The sequence below is a fragment of the Rhamphochromis longiceps genome, linkage group LG1 (assembly GCF_057381845.1).
Source record: "Rhamphochromis longiceps isolate RC_006_pf linkage group LG1, R_longiceps_female_GT1.1, whole genome shotgun sequence".
Taxonomy (NCBI): domain Eukaryota; kingdom Metazoa; phylum Chordata; class Actinopteri; order Cichliformes; family Cichlidae; genus Rhamphochromis; species Rhamphochromis longiceps.
In genome coordinates, this window is record NC_140557.1 from 24,784,333 (window position 1) to 24,801,307 (window position 16,975).

A 16,975-nucleotide genomic window follows, 5' to 3' on the forward strand; every position below is an offset into this window, starting at 1 on the left:
TATTTCTTCTGTTATTTTAGAGTATTACAGCCAATTGTAATCATTTCCTTATATTCTGGCGAGCTAACCACTTGCGACCCCCCCGCTGTCAGTTATTTTGACATGTAGACTTTCTTTCATGCAGGGACAGGCTGAACATGAATTTGCTTCTCCAGACGTGTTGTTGTTTGTTAGGCCCTTCAGCTAGCTGGATGGCAGACTGAGGAACAAGAAAACGTCCAAAAACGTGACTGAAATTACAATCGCTTGGCTTGCATCTTTGTTCCCCTCCTTGTCCACAGTGAAAGATGGCATCTTAAAATAGCTCTCCTCTCTGGTTATTTACATTACTTTAAGTGCTGGACTCTCTGTCATCTGGACTCAGGGAGGAGCCATCCGAGGGTGGGCAGACTTGCTCGTGATCAGGCGGGGCAGATAAGACTTGGGTGGTGTACCTTAATGGCGTCCGATGCCATAAAATTCACCAGCTCCGGAATAGTGCAGGAATGACGCAGGTGCCCCACCCATCCGCCACACCGCCTCCCTACATTATCAGTGTCCTTTCTTGACGTCCTTGAGGACTTGGAGCAATCCCATAAAGAGAACAGAGGGTGGAGAAAGAGAGCGAGTTCCATCTACATTCATAGAAAGTACCTCAGAGAGCACTCATGATAATTAACAATTATGGGGGGGGGGAACTGTCACTTGTCCAAAAGTCAATCCATTTATCCAGGCCTTTACGGGAGGAGGAGATTGTTGGGGGAGGGTTTTCTGCAGAGGACTGTCATCTGGAGAGAATTTGGACACAAACCAAAACAGATTTGTTGATTCATAAGCACTAGATATATTTAGAGTCTCCTGGGATGTCTTTGCAGGCGTCATTGATAGTTTGGTCTTTGTTTTCATCGTGAAATTCTAATGTTTTTTTTAATTGTTTCTTTTCATCTGTTCTTCTACGAAGGGATGTTGTTAAAATATGCACTTAGATCTCAAAAGGAGACAGCAAACAAAGAATTCCCTAAACGGGATCAATAATTTTTGGGGGAGTAAAAAGGGGTTTTTTTTGTTGTTTTTTTAATTAGAGGTTTTCAAATCTCACTGTAGTCTAGTGATGTGACTTGTTATTAAATTTCTCCCAAGTAACACTTACTGTACTGAGACCCCAACATTCTTTATGTCGGTCTTACCAACAGCAGCCGGTGGAAATTTCTTTCATTTATAAAAGTCTTAAGACACTTTTCCTTCACTGCACTTTATCTGCTTCAGCTGTCTTCTCTGATTTCTTTGTGAGCTCATTTTCCCAGACCAACCTGAAGAGATAAGCAGGAATTCTTGGAATCAAGGTCCCGCTTTCCCTGAATGTGGACACAAGGAGATGAGATTACAGACGGCACATTCAGATACACATCTCACGTGCTGCAGTCGGGCATAAATTTAAAGAGCAGACTCGAGGTAAGGTAGCTGTTCAGGTATCAAACTGCTTGCTGGAAAATGCCATTTGCTGTGAGGATTGGTTATTATTTATTTTTTTAAAGCTCTGAAAGAGACTGAGCTTCCAGCAACCAACAACAATACTGTGACACCAAAACAGCTCACAACAAAGCGCATCAACACACGTAAAGCCACGGCGCCACAAGAATAACGTACAGTAAAAATATAAACATTACAACATTAACATTAAACAAACACTATCTGGCAGAGTATTTCTAACAGTAATGCAGCAAATAATCAAGCCAAAGGAATTTTCACTTTAAGACTTTTATATTTTTAAAACTATGTTATGGCAAAGAAGGAAGTGAATTGCATTTTAGGATACCCACTTTTGAAGACAAATTCAAATAACCCTGAAGTGATTAAATCACATTTTAAACTATTTTTACAAGTTAATAAAAACTGAATACAAGCTAGCCTCATCATCTGGAGCCGTGGCACTGTGAAGGCAATCTCAAAAGCCCTTTGCTCATTTATTAAGACTCTATCTAATAAGGAGAAATCTTATTTTAGTAAAGCTCCAAGCCCCAATCACTTAACCCTGTCTTGGTGCTGAAACACAGACTAGAAAGCAGCTAAAATGCTTGATACCTCAAAGAAATGTGTTTTTTATTATCTGGTATTATAAAAAACATTTTTATTTTTTTTATTTATTTATTTATTTTTAGGGGGGGGAGTCCCCTGTGCATCATCCTGCTCAGTGATGGTCAAATACACCGATATACAAAGTGAAGTAATAATATAAAATGCACACTGTGGAGGAAACCTTTGATGAAATCTGGACATGCATTCTCTATCTCCTCTGCACACAATGTGACACAAGCTCATATCTTATCTAAGGCTCATGCACCATTATCATGTCTGCTATTTATGTCCTTCTTAAGTAATGTCCCCTAATTTAATCACAAGGGAGCTAATTGAAACATGGGAGGAGGGGATAAGACAAACAAGCGATGTCCATTTGAGGACAAATGTGGTGCTGTGTGTGTGATGTAGTAATGCAAATTGAAATAAAGAAATAAAAATAATGCTTTTTCTGCTTTTAGGTACAAACATGATGCTTTTTTTCCAATGCATGAACAGATGTGTACACAAACACACCGTACAATAATGTCACGTCTAATTGTTTCCCATATATCTGTCCATCTCCTCCATTAGTCTCTCCAAGCAGCTGAGGAACATCTGCAGCAAAATGAATGCAATGGCTGCTCTAATCGAATCAGCCAGGAGAACTTAATTATACAAGCAGCTTTGTTCCATTCGCGCTGGCTGCAGGTAGACTGTCTAGAGCTCACCGCAGGAATGAGACAAATGCTCTGCAATCAGCAAACCTACTAATTCTTAATGAGTCAGAGCCACGAATCAGCTTCAGCAATATGGAATTCTAGCTGTGGCTGACAGACTTGCTTAAATCCAGATTTTACAAGTAGGGGAGAGCCATCAGCTCTACTCGATCAATGAGAATCAAATTGTTCCGATGCACCATGGTCAGTGTGTAGAGACAAAAAAACAACGAAAGAAAAGAAAAACAAGTGCAACATGATGATTAGTTTTACATTTTTGCTTGTTTTGGTTGAATATACTGCTAAGTTTACATGTGGTTTGACTACATTTGACAACATTTTGCTGGTGGGTAACCCAAAACTGGCTGAAATATTCCACTTTTCTTCTCTTAATCAAAGACATCTTTGTCGATCCTGGTGAACAGGTGCCTTCAAAATGAACATTTGTCTCACATTCTTGGCAGTCCTTTCAAATTTGCAGTCATATATTTTCTTGTTCAGATGTATTGATAACCATGGTACTTATTAACCCAATCACACACATTCAACTAATTTTTTTTTTTTAATGTCTGTACCTAATCGCCTTGTCATGGTTCAGTATCTTCCCCAGGGATACATCAATATGTAGACTGGAGAAGTTGGGGATCGACAGCCACCCTCATATGAAGCATACAATGTATGTACAATGTATATTTTAATATTGTGTCCTGAGAAAAATGTGAGTTGGACCTTTTTCTTTGACAAAGTTAGTTTGGAAAATTGAGCAAGCTGTACAATGCTGATGCGTCTGTAGTATCTTTATTTCTCTACATGTCTTGTTGATCTCCTGAGGGCTGCTCTGCTTCACAGCAGGTTCGCCTTCAGCCCATCTCTTTTCTAAAGACAGGAAGGAACGGGTGTGCTGGCTGGACCATCATTTTTTCCTCCCATAGAAAGTCAGTGATGAGAATAATGTCGTGGCCATACACTCCACACATACACACACAAACATTAAAAAAAACACATTAGCCCCAAGGGACGTGTGCACTCTTTGAATGAAGACGCAGAGGGTGGAAAGGACTGATGTGAACCTTTCATATACACACTTAAACACACAAGAGCCTGAGTGGGGATGGGGGTGGGTGACCCAGGGCTAAAGACGCCACATTTTAGATAAAAATTCAGTTCAGCTGTCCTGTAATTTTAACTACAGCTATGATTTAGTGGTATTTTAAGTAGCTTAACAAGATGAACTATTGTTTTATTAGATAATTATTGGGATTGTATTTGATTAAATTCAATACAAAGCAGTAAAGTAACACTGTGGTTCAGAAATGGTGCAGCATAGGAGACGAAACAAAGGACAAAGAAAGAAGGAAAGGGTCATCCTACCTCTGAGCTCATCGTGACGTATATCTGCCCGCAGCTCCGCCCTGGCCTACGTGTGCTTTATGCATGCGTATTGGAGTGTCTTTAGTATCACAATCAGTGCTCGAGCTGAATCTGAGCCAGAAGATCCATTAGAGCTGATTGAGGAGCATCAGGGTGCAGAAGTAAGCTTGAGAGAAGGTGAGACGGAGAAAAGACATAACCAACATGAGCACGAGGACAACTGGAGCCACAAGTAACTCTACACAAGTAAAGACACACATACATGTACAGTAGTACAAAGAATATTATGTAAAACCGCTCGACAATAGTGGAAAGTATACCAATAAAGTGTATCGATATGAGTCAAAGTGTGCGTCTGCAGTTCAGCATCAACAAATGAAGTTAACAGGAGTTCATGTGACTAGTTCACATGACATAGAAATCAGCTTTTAAACAGAGTGCAGTTATGGGTTTCTTCAAATATTAACTAGGTGACAATAAATGTCCTAAAACCAAAATTAATTTGCAGGTGACAAACTAACCATTTAAAGACTGAGCTGGCACGTTGAAGCTCCAAAGACACACCCACAGATCCACCAATTAAACTGTAAACAAGACACGATCAGCGTTAATTGTTCACTGTTTCAAAAGAAAATAAAGTCCTTGTTATAACATGTCAGTGACACAGATGTTTTTGAAGCAGTTGTTAAAATTGTTTAATGCATTAGAAACATTGTATGCTAATGAATTAGAAAATGCATTACTTCAAAGATCGAGACACAGGGATGATGCCTTTGTTGTTTTGTCATAGATGATGTGAAGGTAATCATTTTCATCAAGGCCTCATTCTTAGAACAGATTGCAAATGGTAAAGATGAATTACACTGGACTCACTGTTTCTTATACGAAGTAATTTTGATTATTAGTTACATTATTGATTAACAACTGACTGAAAATCAGTATCAGATAATTAAAGGTATTTACAGGTTTATCTGACTTTTATACATCACATACACAGCTTCAGCCAAAGTGCCCACTAGAGGGCACACTTGTTCAAAAGTCTACAAATATTCTAAATCACAAAACTAATGAGTCATAATTCTGGTTTGTTTTTGTCAGATGTCAAACAAATCCAGATGCAACCTGAGAAGGGAACATGAAAGAGCCTGTGCATCAATCATCCAGGGATGAGGGAAATCTCAGATGGTTGATTCTGTTCATCATTACATTTATCACTGAGACATAACTTTCAGCATACTGGTTACTTAACAGCCTTTTGGAAATGATTTTCATACTTTCATGTTACAGTAAAAAAGAAATAATCCCCCCTTTTGTTGTAGATGCGTAGTATTAGATGGTGGGCTCAAGCCTGAAGCTATCAAATTGAAGAGGTGGAGGTGGAAGGACGTCTGGTTGGTGTACTACAACCCTCCTAGCCACCTGTGGATGCTGGGAGAAGACAGCACTGTCTTATGAAGCCAAGTCAACCAGTGATACATGCAAACTTGTATCCTGGTGATAATTGGAGAGATGTCTGCCAATAAGTCTTTTGTGCAATATGAGGACATCTGAATAAGCTTTAAAGGTCATATTGTGAGTTGCTAACCTCTGGATTAGCTCGCATGTCATTGCACTGAAGATCTCAACAACTTTAACGTCAATGTTAATGTTTTCATCCTGAATTGATTGAATAAAAATGGCAGTTTTATAAAAGTTACACATCCCCATTTTTGCCGTTTCCTGTCTTGGCTGCTTCATTCATGTTGGAAATATCATATCCACTAGCAAGCTGACTCTGAGTGAGACCATCAGCCTCAGCAGTGAAGGGCAGAAAGGTGCATGTGGAATACACATTACGGTATTCTACCAATTATGTAAGTGTTAAGAAAAAAATTATATCTCTATGTTTTGATAATAGTTTTTCAACATCTAATATTTAAGATAATTCTGATCTTTTTGTCATTAATCTCTTGGATGAGCACCCAACAGTGCATGGTCCCCTGGGCAAGTGTCCAGCATGCCCTTGGGATGATCCAGCCAAGCCTGGATGGCAAAATGTCTCTGGACCGGTGTTGTACCAAAAAATGATTGTGGATTCATATTTAATCTGGTGTAAATGACTCGTTGAACAAAAAAACAGTAATATTCCGGCAGCTGGGGTGCCAAAATAATACCAGAAAATACCAGAAAATAACTTTCTCATAAAAATACGGCTATTTTCAGTAATGACAATACAGTTTGTTGCCCTAATTTTACATGGGATTTTCAAGTGCTTTTAAACATTAAATTAGGAACATTTTAACGTGATTAAACAATGAAATTACCTATAAACAAGGTCAATGAATGCGGCAATATGAATAATAATACTTAACAGTTGGTTTAAATAATAATAATGGATTGCATTTATATAGCGCTATTCAAGACCCTCAAAGCACTTTACAATTCCACTATTCATTCACTCAGGCAAGCTACAGTTAGCCATAGCTGCCCTGGGGCAGACTGACAGAGGCGAGGCTGCCATATCGCACCATCGGCCCCTCTGGCCATCACCAGTACGTGGTAGGTGAAGTGTCTTGCCCAAAGACACAACGACCGAGACTGTCGGAGCCGGGGCTCGAACCGGCAACCTTTGGATCGATTTGGATCGGTCGCTTCCCAACTCATCTAGCCCGGATCCTTTGGATCCGTTGTTGATTATAAGCTAGAATGATGCCCGCTAATGTTTGGCTCGAGTCTCCTAAAATCACACTTTCCCTCTGAGAAACCCTAAATATTTGAACAAATATAACCACATTTTATGAAAAGAACAATATTTATTAATATTTGAAACACACTTAACTTGGGACACAGGAATGATTGTAGAAAAGTTTTCTTCAACAACTGCAATACACATGTATATTTTCAAAAGGTGACATCTCTGGCCCCTTTCTGGCCCCGACACAGTTGACTACAACACTTTCTTCTGGATTAAGCATCTCATATTCTCTTATTCATCTCTTATTCTGTGTTTCTCTTCATCCACCAGGATTGATTTTCAGTACTGGAGGGCTGAAAATGGACTTTCCCACCCCGTTCATGAGTGAGGTATGAAAAACATATGAAGCTAATTTTGTTAAGCACAGTGTTATTGTGAATTGCCCCTACTTAAAATGAATTCAATTGGGCTGAATTAAATTTCTTTAAAACATAACAACATCGTCCCCTTCAGAAAGCCAGCATGATTGTAGCTAAAAGAGCCTGCAATCACCATCTCTCCCCTTGTTTAGGGTTTGGCTATGTGACAGGATTGCACGTTTGTGTATTGAAGAGGTTCGCTATCATCTGGCTGACACTTTTGAATTTGTTGAAATCTCTGACCCTTTCCTCAATCATATTAACAGTGATTCAACATAATCTGTAACCCATTTGACTGCACTTTGTGTTTATGTGAAACTACACCTCTGCCGGATACTGATTCCTTCCTGGACTTGTTCCCCATATCTTCTGGGCTCAGTGAACTCCCTGTCTAACTTCACACAGAAGATTATTTGCTTTAGACTCTAGCATTTCTCTTGAACTTTTGATTTGGACTGACTAAGCAGTCTTTCTCTTTGCTTAGATGTTGTTGTTTTTTCACCCTTTGTCTGCTGTGATTTTATGGTAATTTGAAACATAAAATCTTATAACTAAACAGGGAGAACCATGAGAAAAAGTGTTTTTTAAGAGTAATCTGGCAAAGAGGATAGCAGAAATTGCAACAATAAAGATGTTTTAGATGGCCTAAAAGAAGTAACGTATTTTACCAAAATAAATAAGACATTACAGGCTCTGTAACGGATCCGCGACCCGGGTCCGGATCGGAGTCCACTTGCACAGCGAGTTTGGAACAGATCATGACTGGACCCGATTTGGATCGGTCGCTTCCCAGCTCATCTAGCCCGGATCCTTTGGATCCGTTGTTGATTATAAGCTAGAATGATGCCCGCTAATGTTTGGCTCGAGTCTCCTAAAACCACGCTTTCCCTCTGAGAAACAGTTTCATTACACTTTAATACCGTATTTAAATGACCGTGGTCTTCCCTCATTCTCATATACGTCACAATTTTCTCACAGCAAAATCAAACAAATTAGTGACAGTGAATATGGAAAAGTTTCCTTCATTCACTGCAACACACCTTTGCACATGGGCTCGTGAGCGCATGTGTTGTGCTGTATGAATTTTGACAATATGATGCGGTGTTTATAAAGGGACTGAGAAGGAAAGGTAAATTTCGAGCAAATTTCATTAAAAAAAAACAAAACAGATCTACGCTCACACCTTTGCGCGTGCGCACACGAAGTGCTGCTCTTATGGAACGCGCGTGCGTCATATTCGATTTGTGCATGTGTCTGTTTGTAACGTCGCTGAAAAAGCTGCGGTTTGAAATTTTTCTTCTGCACCTAAATTTTCTGGTTCAGATGAGTTCAGTGAGAAGCGCTAAATGTCCAAATTTACGGAAAAGCACACTTAGCGATTCAGTTTCTTCAACTTTCGTTTTAAGTGAAGGTAAGTGCAATCTTTAGACTAAAAATCAGCAAGTACAAAAACAGAGTATGTTTTGGCTTCACATCTTACTTTTAATATATGTGTTTCAAATCTAAACATTTTAAAAATGATATCCAGTTGATTATGTCAGAAAAGCACTTTTTAGTAGCTACATTCTACTGTAAAGGTGATTTTACTGCTTACCTGTTAGACGCAGCTTGTCTGATAAAAATTGATTTCCTTTTGTATATTAACTATAAAAACAAAGAGTTTTTAATTCTTAAAGACCCTTTTATACGATTTTAGGCCAAATTCTTTTAGTTGCTTTGAGCTTTTCTTTACCGCTGTGGTGATTTCCTCTTTTTCTGAATTTTAAAAACTACATTGTGAACAAACAAACTGACATTTGAAAGAGATTTTTTGCAAGAAAAACAAGAAAATGTTGTGATCTGTTGCTATGATATGAATCATAACAATATGACGCTGGAAAAATAAAATTCTGTATTAAGAGCGCATTTCATATATGGGTGTGATTCAAATATAATTCTGTTCATTAAAAACAAAACAAGCTGGCACCGTGAAGTTTATATCTAAGATAATCTGCACTGATTTGCACAGAGTTGCTTCTGATGGAAACATGCTCAAATCATAGTTATGAAGTCTGATAAGCTTTGTGTTAGAGACTCACTTAACCCCATGTTTCCCTTTCATTTTACAGCCATGTTGAGAAGAAGCCAAAGACTTCAGTCTAACGGCTATTACGGCCAAGGAGAGCCGTTAATCTCCTACAAGGAGACTTTACACAGGTTAGTGCTGGTCTACATGTTCTTTGTTGTCATCCACTGACATAGATGCAGGTTTTGTAATCATAATCCATTTTATTCTTCCATGTACATTTTTTCTTACATGATTTTGTTTTTTCTGTGCAGAGTTTCCAAAAGGCGACGGCCCTGTCCAATCCCTGACAATATTGACCAAGACACAGTTGAATACAACACTGTTGACTGTGACACTGTGGACTACAACTACGATGACCGTGACACTGTGGACTACACCACTGATGATTTTATTGACTACAGTAGTGGCAGCAGCAGAGGTCTCTTTAGAGCCATCAAGGCATTGGGACTTTTGGTCCTCATGCTGGCCTTGTGTTTTGGTAAATGATCTCCTTCCACAAACAATTACAGTCTTTCTAGTACTATGTGCTTTTCTTCTGGATTAAGCTTCTCTTTTTATTCTGTGTTTCTCTTCATGCACCAGGATTGATTTTCAGTATTGGAGGGCTGAAAATGGACTTTTCCACCCCGTTCATGAGTGAGGTATAAAAAACATATGAAGCTCATAATATATTCCCTGAAAATTAATCAGATGACAGTTTATTATTATATATATATATTTTAACACGAATGGTTCTTCTCATTTGCAGTACTTAATGAATAGACATGAACAGGTGGAAAGGAAGGTACAAGAGCTGCAAAGGGAGTTAATGGACTTAAGAAAAAGAATTGACTTCCTTCTTCCAGTTGGGGACAGGATGCCCAACTTTGCTCTGGAGGAACTGGGTAAGACATGAAATCGGATCAGAATTCACGTAAGAATTTCTTTGTTGTTGTTTTGCGATTCCTTTCTCACTCTGTGTTTTTGTCTACAGGAGCAAAGATTGTTAAAGAACAGTCTTCAGCATCCTACCTTTCAGAACAGGGTGGATTGAAGCTGTGGGGGCTTACATTGATACCCGCAAAACCACCCTGTGTAAGCTCAAGAGTCGTTATTCAGGTATAATCTACTTTCACAAAAAAACAAGATACTATCTCACACATCTGCATGATTTAATAGTCAAACACTAGCGGTCCAAACTGAACTCTGTTTTTGTTTCCTTTTCTCTGTAGGGTCGAGCACCCATGCTCCCAGCAGTGTGTTGGAGTTTTGCGGGTTCCCAGGGACATTTAACAATTAAGCTGTCACACAGCATCGCCATCAGTCATGTGACACTGGGTCACATTTCTAAGATGGTGTCACCATCTGGAAAGGTCTCCAGTGCTCCCAGGATGTTTTCAGTGTTTGTAAGTCACAGATTTCCACTGCACCACTGTTCAACTGTTGCATTTTACATATGTGTATATAGAGAACAACTTTATCTGTATTTATTTCTGTCTTTTCAGGGAAAGAGAGCATTAGACGACAGTGGTGTCCACCTGGGAACATTCGTCTATGATGAAAATGGAGATCCACTCCAAACATTCAGGATACCCGTGAGTACACTGTGCCATTATACACATGCACATAGACTTTTCTATCCAGAGTACTTAGAGGTTAGCTCCCCTTGCTATCTGTATATCCTCCCTCATAATAATCACAGTATTCCTAAATTTACCATCCTTTCAAGAGTCAAGAAAACTATTATGCAACTAACCCATCTGGTTTTTGTTTTGTCTCTCAGGACGACAAAGTAGACGTCATTCGCTTCATTACGCTGCATGTGTTGAACAACTGGGGCAATCGTGAGTATTCCTGTCTGTACAAGTTCCGAGTTCATGGAAAGCTGGCATAACTAGCTTCCCACGAACTCCATCTATAAAAGAAAAGAGAGGAAAAATGTGAAAGTGAATCAGACTGCAACATATTTAAATAATTGTACTTGGAAAAAATTTTCAATTTAACCCATTTTTTTCCTCCAGCGAATGTCCATCCTACCAGGTAAGACATGTCTGATTAAGATGTTTACAGTCTGATTCACCTCACCCCCAACCAGCCGTGGCAGAGGGCTTGCCCCTCCCTGAGCCTGGCTCTGCCAGAGGTTTCTTCCTGTTAAAAGGGAGTTTTTCCTCTCCACTGTTGCCAAGTGCTTGCTCAAAGGGGATCATCTGATTGTTGGGGTTTTTCTTCTCTTATATTGTAGGGTTTTTACTCTACATATACAGTGCTTAACAAATTTATTACATCACCTGTCATAGAAATAAGAACACCCCAAATTCTTACATTAGGTGATGTTCAACTAACTTTGTTAAGCACTGTGTTATTGTGAATTGGCCCTCAAATGGAACTCATTTGGACTGAATTAAATTTCTTGTAAAACATAAAAATTCTCTAAATTGTCTCCACTGGAAATTTAGAGATATTTTTAAAATAACAAGAATAAAAATTTCAGAAAATATTTTTCATGTCTTTTTGTATTCTTAATTGTAAGAGTATATTAAACAAGCGTGATAACACTATGGCCAGAGGATTTAAATTTTGAAAATGAACATTTAAACTCCCAAAAGTAAAGAAAGTAAAGTCCATGTTGCATGTGCTGTGATATGAAAAGCCTTCACTGTGATGCAGGCTTTGAGGTTTAGTGAGTGTAGATAACAGCAATGTTATGGTTGTCCATACTGCCTCCTGTTGCTGCTGTTACGGAGAGTTCCAGCAGGTGTCGCTGTGGTTCTCTCTGGGGGTTATGTGTACTTCCTGTTACGAGTGTACAACGTTCATGTTGGCTGCTAATAAACGCCTGGCATACAGTTACAGCGGACTGATTATTATAAGCAAACCTACAGTGAGGTAACTTCAGGTTTAACCACGTGTTTGTAGTTGGGACACCAGATAGACCAGTGGTCGGCAACCTGCGGCTCCGGAGCCTCATGCGGCTCTTTAGTCCTTTTAGTGCGGCTCCGTGTGGCTTGGGAAAATAAATTTGTTTTTGTTTTTTTAAGTAATTAGCTGAAGTGTATTTTATTCATGTTAGTTCTTTTTTAACTTGTAGTTCTAAATTGGAAGATTATTGTGATATTGAAATACAAACATAAAATTATATTCTTTTATTTTTTGATCACTCAAAATAAGCGTCACACTCGCGGAAGCCGGTGTACCCGCCTAAACGCCATGCATTTATCCAGACTTTCAACCCCAGGTAGGCCAATTATGGATCTTCGGATCCACATTATGTCAGCAGCTATTCTCCACCGTGAATTATGTTAAAAACAAACACCGCTGCGCCTCACAGACGACAGCTTACAGTCCTGCGTAAAGATGAAAGTGACTTCGTACAGCCCCGATTTGCAGACGCTGTGCACAGAGGTTCAGGAGCAGAAGTCCCATTGTAAACATACCACGGCAGACTCCACGATGTTTCCATGAACATGTTTTTCAGCATCTCGTTATTGACCACTTTTCACACACAGTTGCTGTACAGCCGGCTGTAGCTTTTCAGCTCACAGCCCAACGTACACCAACAACAACAAAACAGCATAAATGGCACAGACGTTAAGGCGGCCAGGCGTGATTGCGGGTGCCGCTCAGGTGCGTCCGCCTCTCCTGCAGCAGCGCTGCAGACCACGCCCCGCCACACACATTAACCAGGTGAAATACATATTTACGCAGAATTTTGCAAATATCTGTTTTTTAATTTTTAGCAGCATAGTGCTTTTTTTCCAATTATTTTTTAAAAGTCAGGTCAAGGCTACAAAAGCCCAACGACGATATAAGGGTGGCGGCTCACAACAGTTTTTGTTTGCTACATGGATCATTTTAGTTCAACTGGGTTCTTTCCTTTTGTTATATTTCTTTAAGAGTTCAAAATGTGTTAATTACATAAATAAAATAAAAATTTTATTTAAATAAAATTACAATTTTATTCATGTCATGATGTCACACAGTGGAAATTTGTGTTTTTATGTTTTATCAATCTGTGTATTGGTACATAGTGTTGATTTTATTTGCATGATTTTATTGTGATATTTATATTGCATGTTTGTTTATTGATATTTATACTGCATGGTTTTATCCTCATATTTATATTATGTGTGTTAATGTTGTACCATGTCCCTTTAATCCACTGTGGACTAAACAGACAATTGTAGGCACCTGTGAGGTGGGGGCGTTCCCCAAGGTGGCCTATCAGCCGCCAGGTTGACCTGTTAAAGGGGATAGTAAGCGCAGAGACAGGAAAAAAGGAGCGACGCACGAAGGGTGAGCAGGAGAAATAGGAACGCGTGCAAGCCCGCACGTGTGTGGAACGAACTGCTGCCTGACTGTGGGGTGCCGCGAGTCGTTCGGCGATCCAGTCCCAACGGCAACAGTGGGTGGTGATGGCCGCAATGCACAACAGGGCAGGGATGCCCTTCTGCCTGCATCTGACGGTGAGACGAGGGAGGCCGTGTTCAGGTGTGGAGTAGGGCGGGACTGTGCGGCGACGCGCTGTCCGGATGAGACAGGTCTGCGATAGGAGCCTCCTCCCTGGTCTGCTGCTGGCGAGTTTTATCATACCGGAAGAGGGGGGACTTCCGGATGTGCTTTGCCGTGTGAAGACGTGCGTGCGGAGGCTCCGTGTAAAAGTAGTCAAAATAGTGATATCGCCAGTTTGTTACCATTTTGAGGAAGCTCGGTTAATACGATTCGTGCTGTGGAGTGAATGAGGGTGCTCACGGGGCAATTTATGACCGAAAATGTCCAACCGACAGACCCGTGCCGGCGTAGAAAAGTTGCATGCGGATAGCAACACTGCCGCCGCAGCTAGCAAGGCCACTGCTAACCCAGCACGCGCCGACAACATGCCTCAGTGGGCTCAAGACATGATGTCCGAGATCAAAAAAACAAATGCTGAGATTACAAAATACTGAGAGGAGACAAAAACCGAGATCATGAGATGCAAGGAGGAAATAGAAAAAGGAAGAAAAGAGTCAAAAGCTGAGATGGAAAAGTGGGCTAAGAGTGTGGAAGATAACACTAAAGCTCAGTTTGAGTTGCTACATGAGGAGGTGAGACTGATAAGCGAGACGTCCGTCAGTCTGGCTAACAAGATGGAAGCGCGGAAAAAAGAAGTGGATGACACGCTGAACGACCAGTCTGACAGTATAACCAGCATGGAGACGAAATTGAAAGAATTGGAGAAGGAGATGCTGACGCTGAGGAGACGTAGTGAAGATCTCGAGGCGAGATCACGACGCAACAACATACGCATCGTGGGGGTAAGAGAAGGGGCTGAGACGGGCAAGACGCCGTCGGAGTTCATAGCTGGACTGCTGAAAGAAAAACTGGGGCTATCGGTGACACCGACGCTTGACCGAGCACACCGAACACTCTGCGCGAGACGAGACGGAGCCGGGGCTCCACCGAGAGCGTTCGTGGTGAGATGCCACTACTATATAGAGAAGGAGGAGATACTGAGGAAGGCGAGGGAAATGGAGAGAACGCCGGAAGGTCGGAGTGGACGAATTCATATCTTCCCAGACTACACCCAGGAAGTAAACAACAAGAGAGCAGCCTTCAAAGAAGCAAGGAGCCTCCTGCGTACCTACGGGGGGGTCAGATATGGGCTCCGTTATCCGGCAACGCTGGTGATTACACCAGAAGGGGGACAAACGAAAACCTTCGAGACCCCAAAAGACGCCATGGAGTTCATCAAGAAGACGCTGACTCCCGGGTGAAACATATGGGCTGGTCTGAGCTTGGCTACGTATAAGGGCTACACTGGTGTAAGGACTTAAATGTCTCAGGAAAGATATTGGTGATTGGATTTTGCAATATTGGTGAAGTACCACCTCATCTTGTTTTATATTTGAATATTTTGTTTAAGAAATTGCTTTATACTACTTACATGTTATTTTTGTATTACTGGATTTTATTTTCAAGGATCTTTTTGCTACAAGTTTCCCCCGACTGTTTTTTTTGTTTTTTTTCCCCTCCCCCCTCTTTTTAGGAGGTGGGTAGCTTAGAGGGTGATATTATATTTTTAGAACCATGGGATATTTTGCACGGAGCCGCACACGGTGGGCTTGGTGTGTAGGAGATGGTGGACCGGTTGGCCACGAGGGTGCTTGTTAATGAGCACTGTGTTTGGGTTCGTATTCATATATGCAATGTGTTGTGTGTTACTTGTGTATGTGTGTGTGTTGTTTCCCCATTTTTTCCCAGACACCGTCCCTTTATTTTTTCTGTTTTTGCTGCCAGACCTTCAGGGTGTGATCCAGATGGTGGACGACATGGGAGCGTAGTGGACATGTTGGGCTGTGGACTCCTGGCATGGCACCGGACATGGCTGTGAGCGGAATGGGCACGAACTTGATTAGCTGGAACGTAAGGGCGATCAACAAACCGGCTAAACGGAGTAAAATCTTTTCATATTTAAGAGACCAGGGAGCGGAGTAAGAGTCGAGGAGTGGCCATCCTTATACACAGGAATGTACAATTCATAGAAACAACCGCCATAAAAGACAAACACGGTCGATATGTTATTGTAGCTGGGAAATTATTCAATATGCCAGTAGTGTTGGCAAATATATACGCACCCAATTGGGATAATGTTCAATTTTTTAAGGATTTGTTTTCGTTACTACCTAACTTGGACACACATAATTTGATTTTGGGGGGAGACTTGAATTGTGTCCTAGATTTAACTCTGGACCGCTCTAGCCCAACACCCGGTGTGCTAAGTAAATCTGCTCAATGCGTTAACTCCTTTTGTGAAGCATATGGTATATTCGATCCATGGAGATATGCAAATCCAACTGTTAGACAGTACTCCTTTTATTCCCTGCCATACCAAACTTATACTAGAATCGACTATCTTTTGTTAGACAAGAAATTGACCCCAATGGTAATGCATGTAGAATACCCTGGTATAGTACTATCTGACCATAGCCCAGTCACACTGAAACTTAAATTCCCTGACTATACACCACCTCAGAGGATGTGGCGTCTTAATAGTAGATTGTTGGCTGATGATGATTTTAAAGAATTCATCAATTCGCAAATAGTTTTTTTCTTGGATCTTAATGATACTCCTGATATAAGCAGTGGCATTTTATGGGAATCATTAAAAGCGTACGTACGCGGACAAATTATTTCATACAGTGCTGGTGAAAGGAAAAGAAGAATGAAACGTACCACAGAATTAATGACAGCAATAAAAGAAGTTGACCGGGCAAATTCTATGACTCCATCTGAGGAGCTGCATAGAAAAAGGATTTTGCTCCAGACCGAATATGACATTCTGACAAGTCAGCGCGAGGAGGATTTATACCTTAGGTCGAGACAAGATCTCTATGAGCATGGTGAGCGCGCCGGCAAACTCCTGAGCTACCAGTTGAAACAATCAGCAGCTGCTGGTATGATAGTAGAGATAGGAGACAATGTGGGTAATAAAATTACAGATCAGAAGGGGATTAACAATCAATTTAAATCTTTTTATGAGGACTTGTATACCTCAGAAATAAATGATAGGGACCGAGTGAAGAATTTTTTTGAAAACCTTGAAATACCACCACTAGAGGCAGCAGATAGAGATAGGTTAGAGGAACCCTTATCTGTCATGGAGATAGACAAAGCAATTCGGGGTATGAAGACAGGAAAAGCGCCGGGCCCTGATGGGTACCCAAGTGAGTTTTAT

General features: G+C 40.6%; 1 protein-coding gene across 1 annotated transcript; it reads left to right on the forward strand.

Annotated features, from left to right (window-relative positions):
- The first annotated feature begins 7,126 nt into the window (after positions 1 to 7,126).
- On the forward strand, positions 7,127 to 12,473 carry LOC146678784 (SUN domain-containing protein 3-like). The gene is made up of 9 exons (XM_085411404.1): positions 7,127 to 7,187; positions 9,326 to 9,413; positions 9,537 to 9,763; positions 9,868 to 9,926; positions 10,034 to 10,169; positions 10,259 to 10,383; positions 10,497 to 10,670; positions 10,770 to 10,859; positions 11,048 to 12,473. The coding sequence occupies exons 2-9, from the start codon at positions 9,328 to 9,330 to the stop codon at positions 11,156 to 11,158; spliced, it is 1,008 nt and encodes a 335-aa protein (XP_085267530.1). The 5' UTR covers positions 7,127 to 7,187; positions 9,326 to 9,327; the 3' UTR covers positions 11,159 to 12,473.
- Positions 12,474 to 16,975: the final 4,502 nt, after the last annotated feature.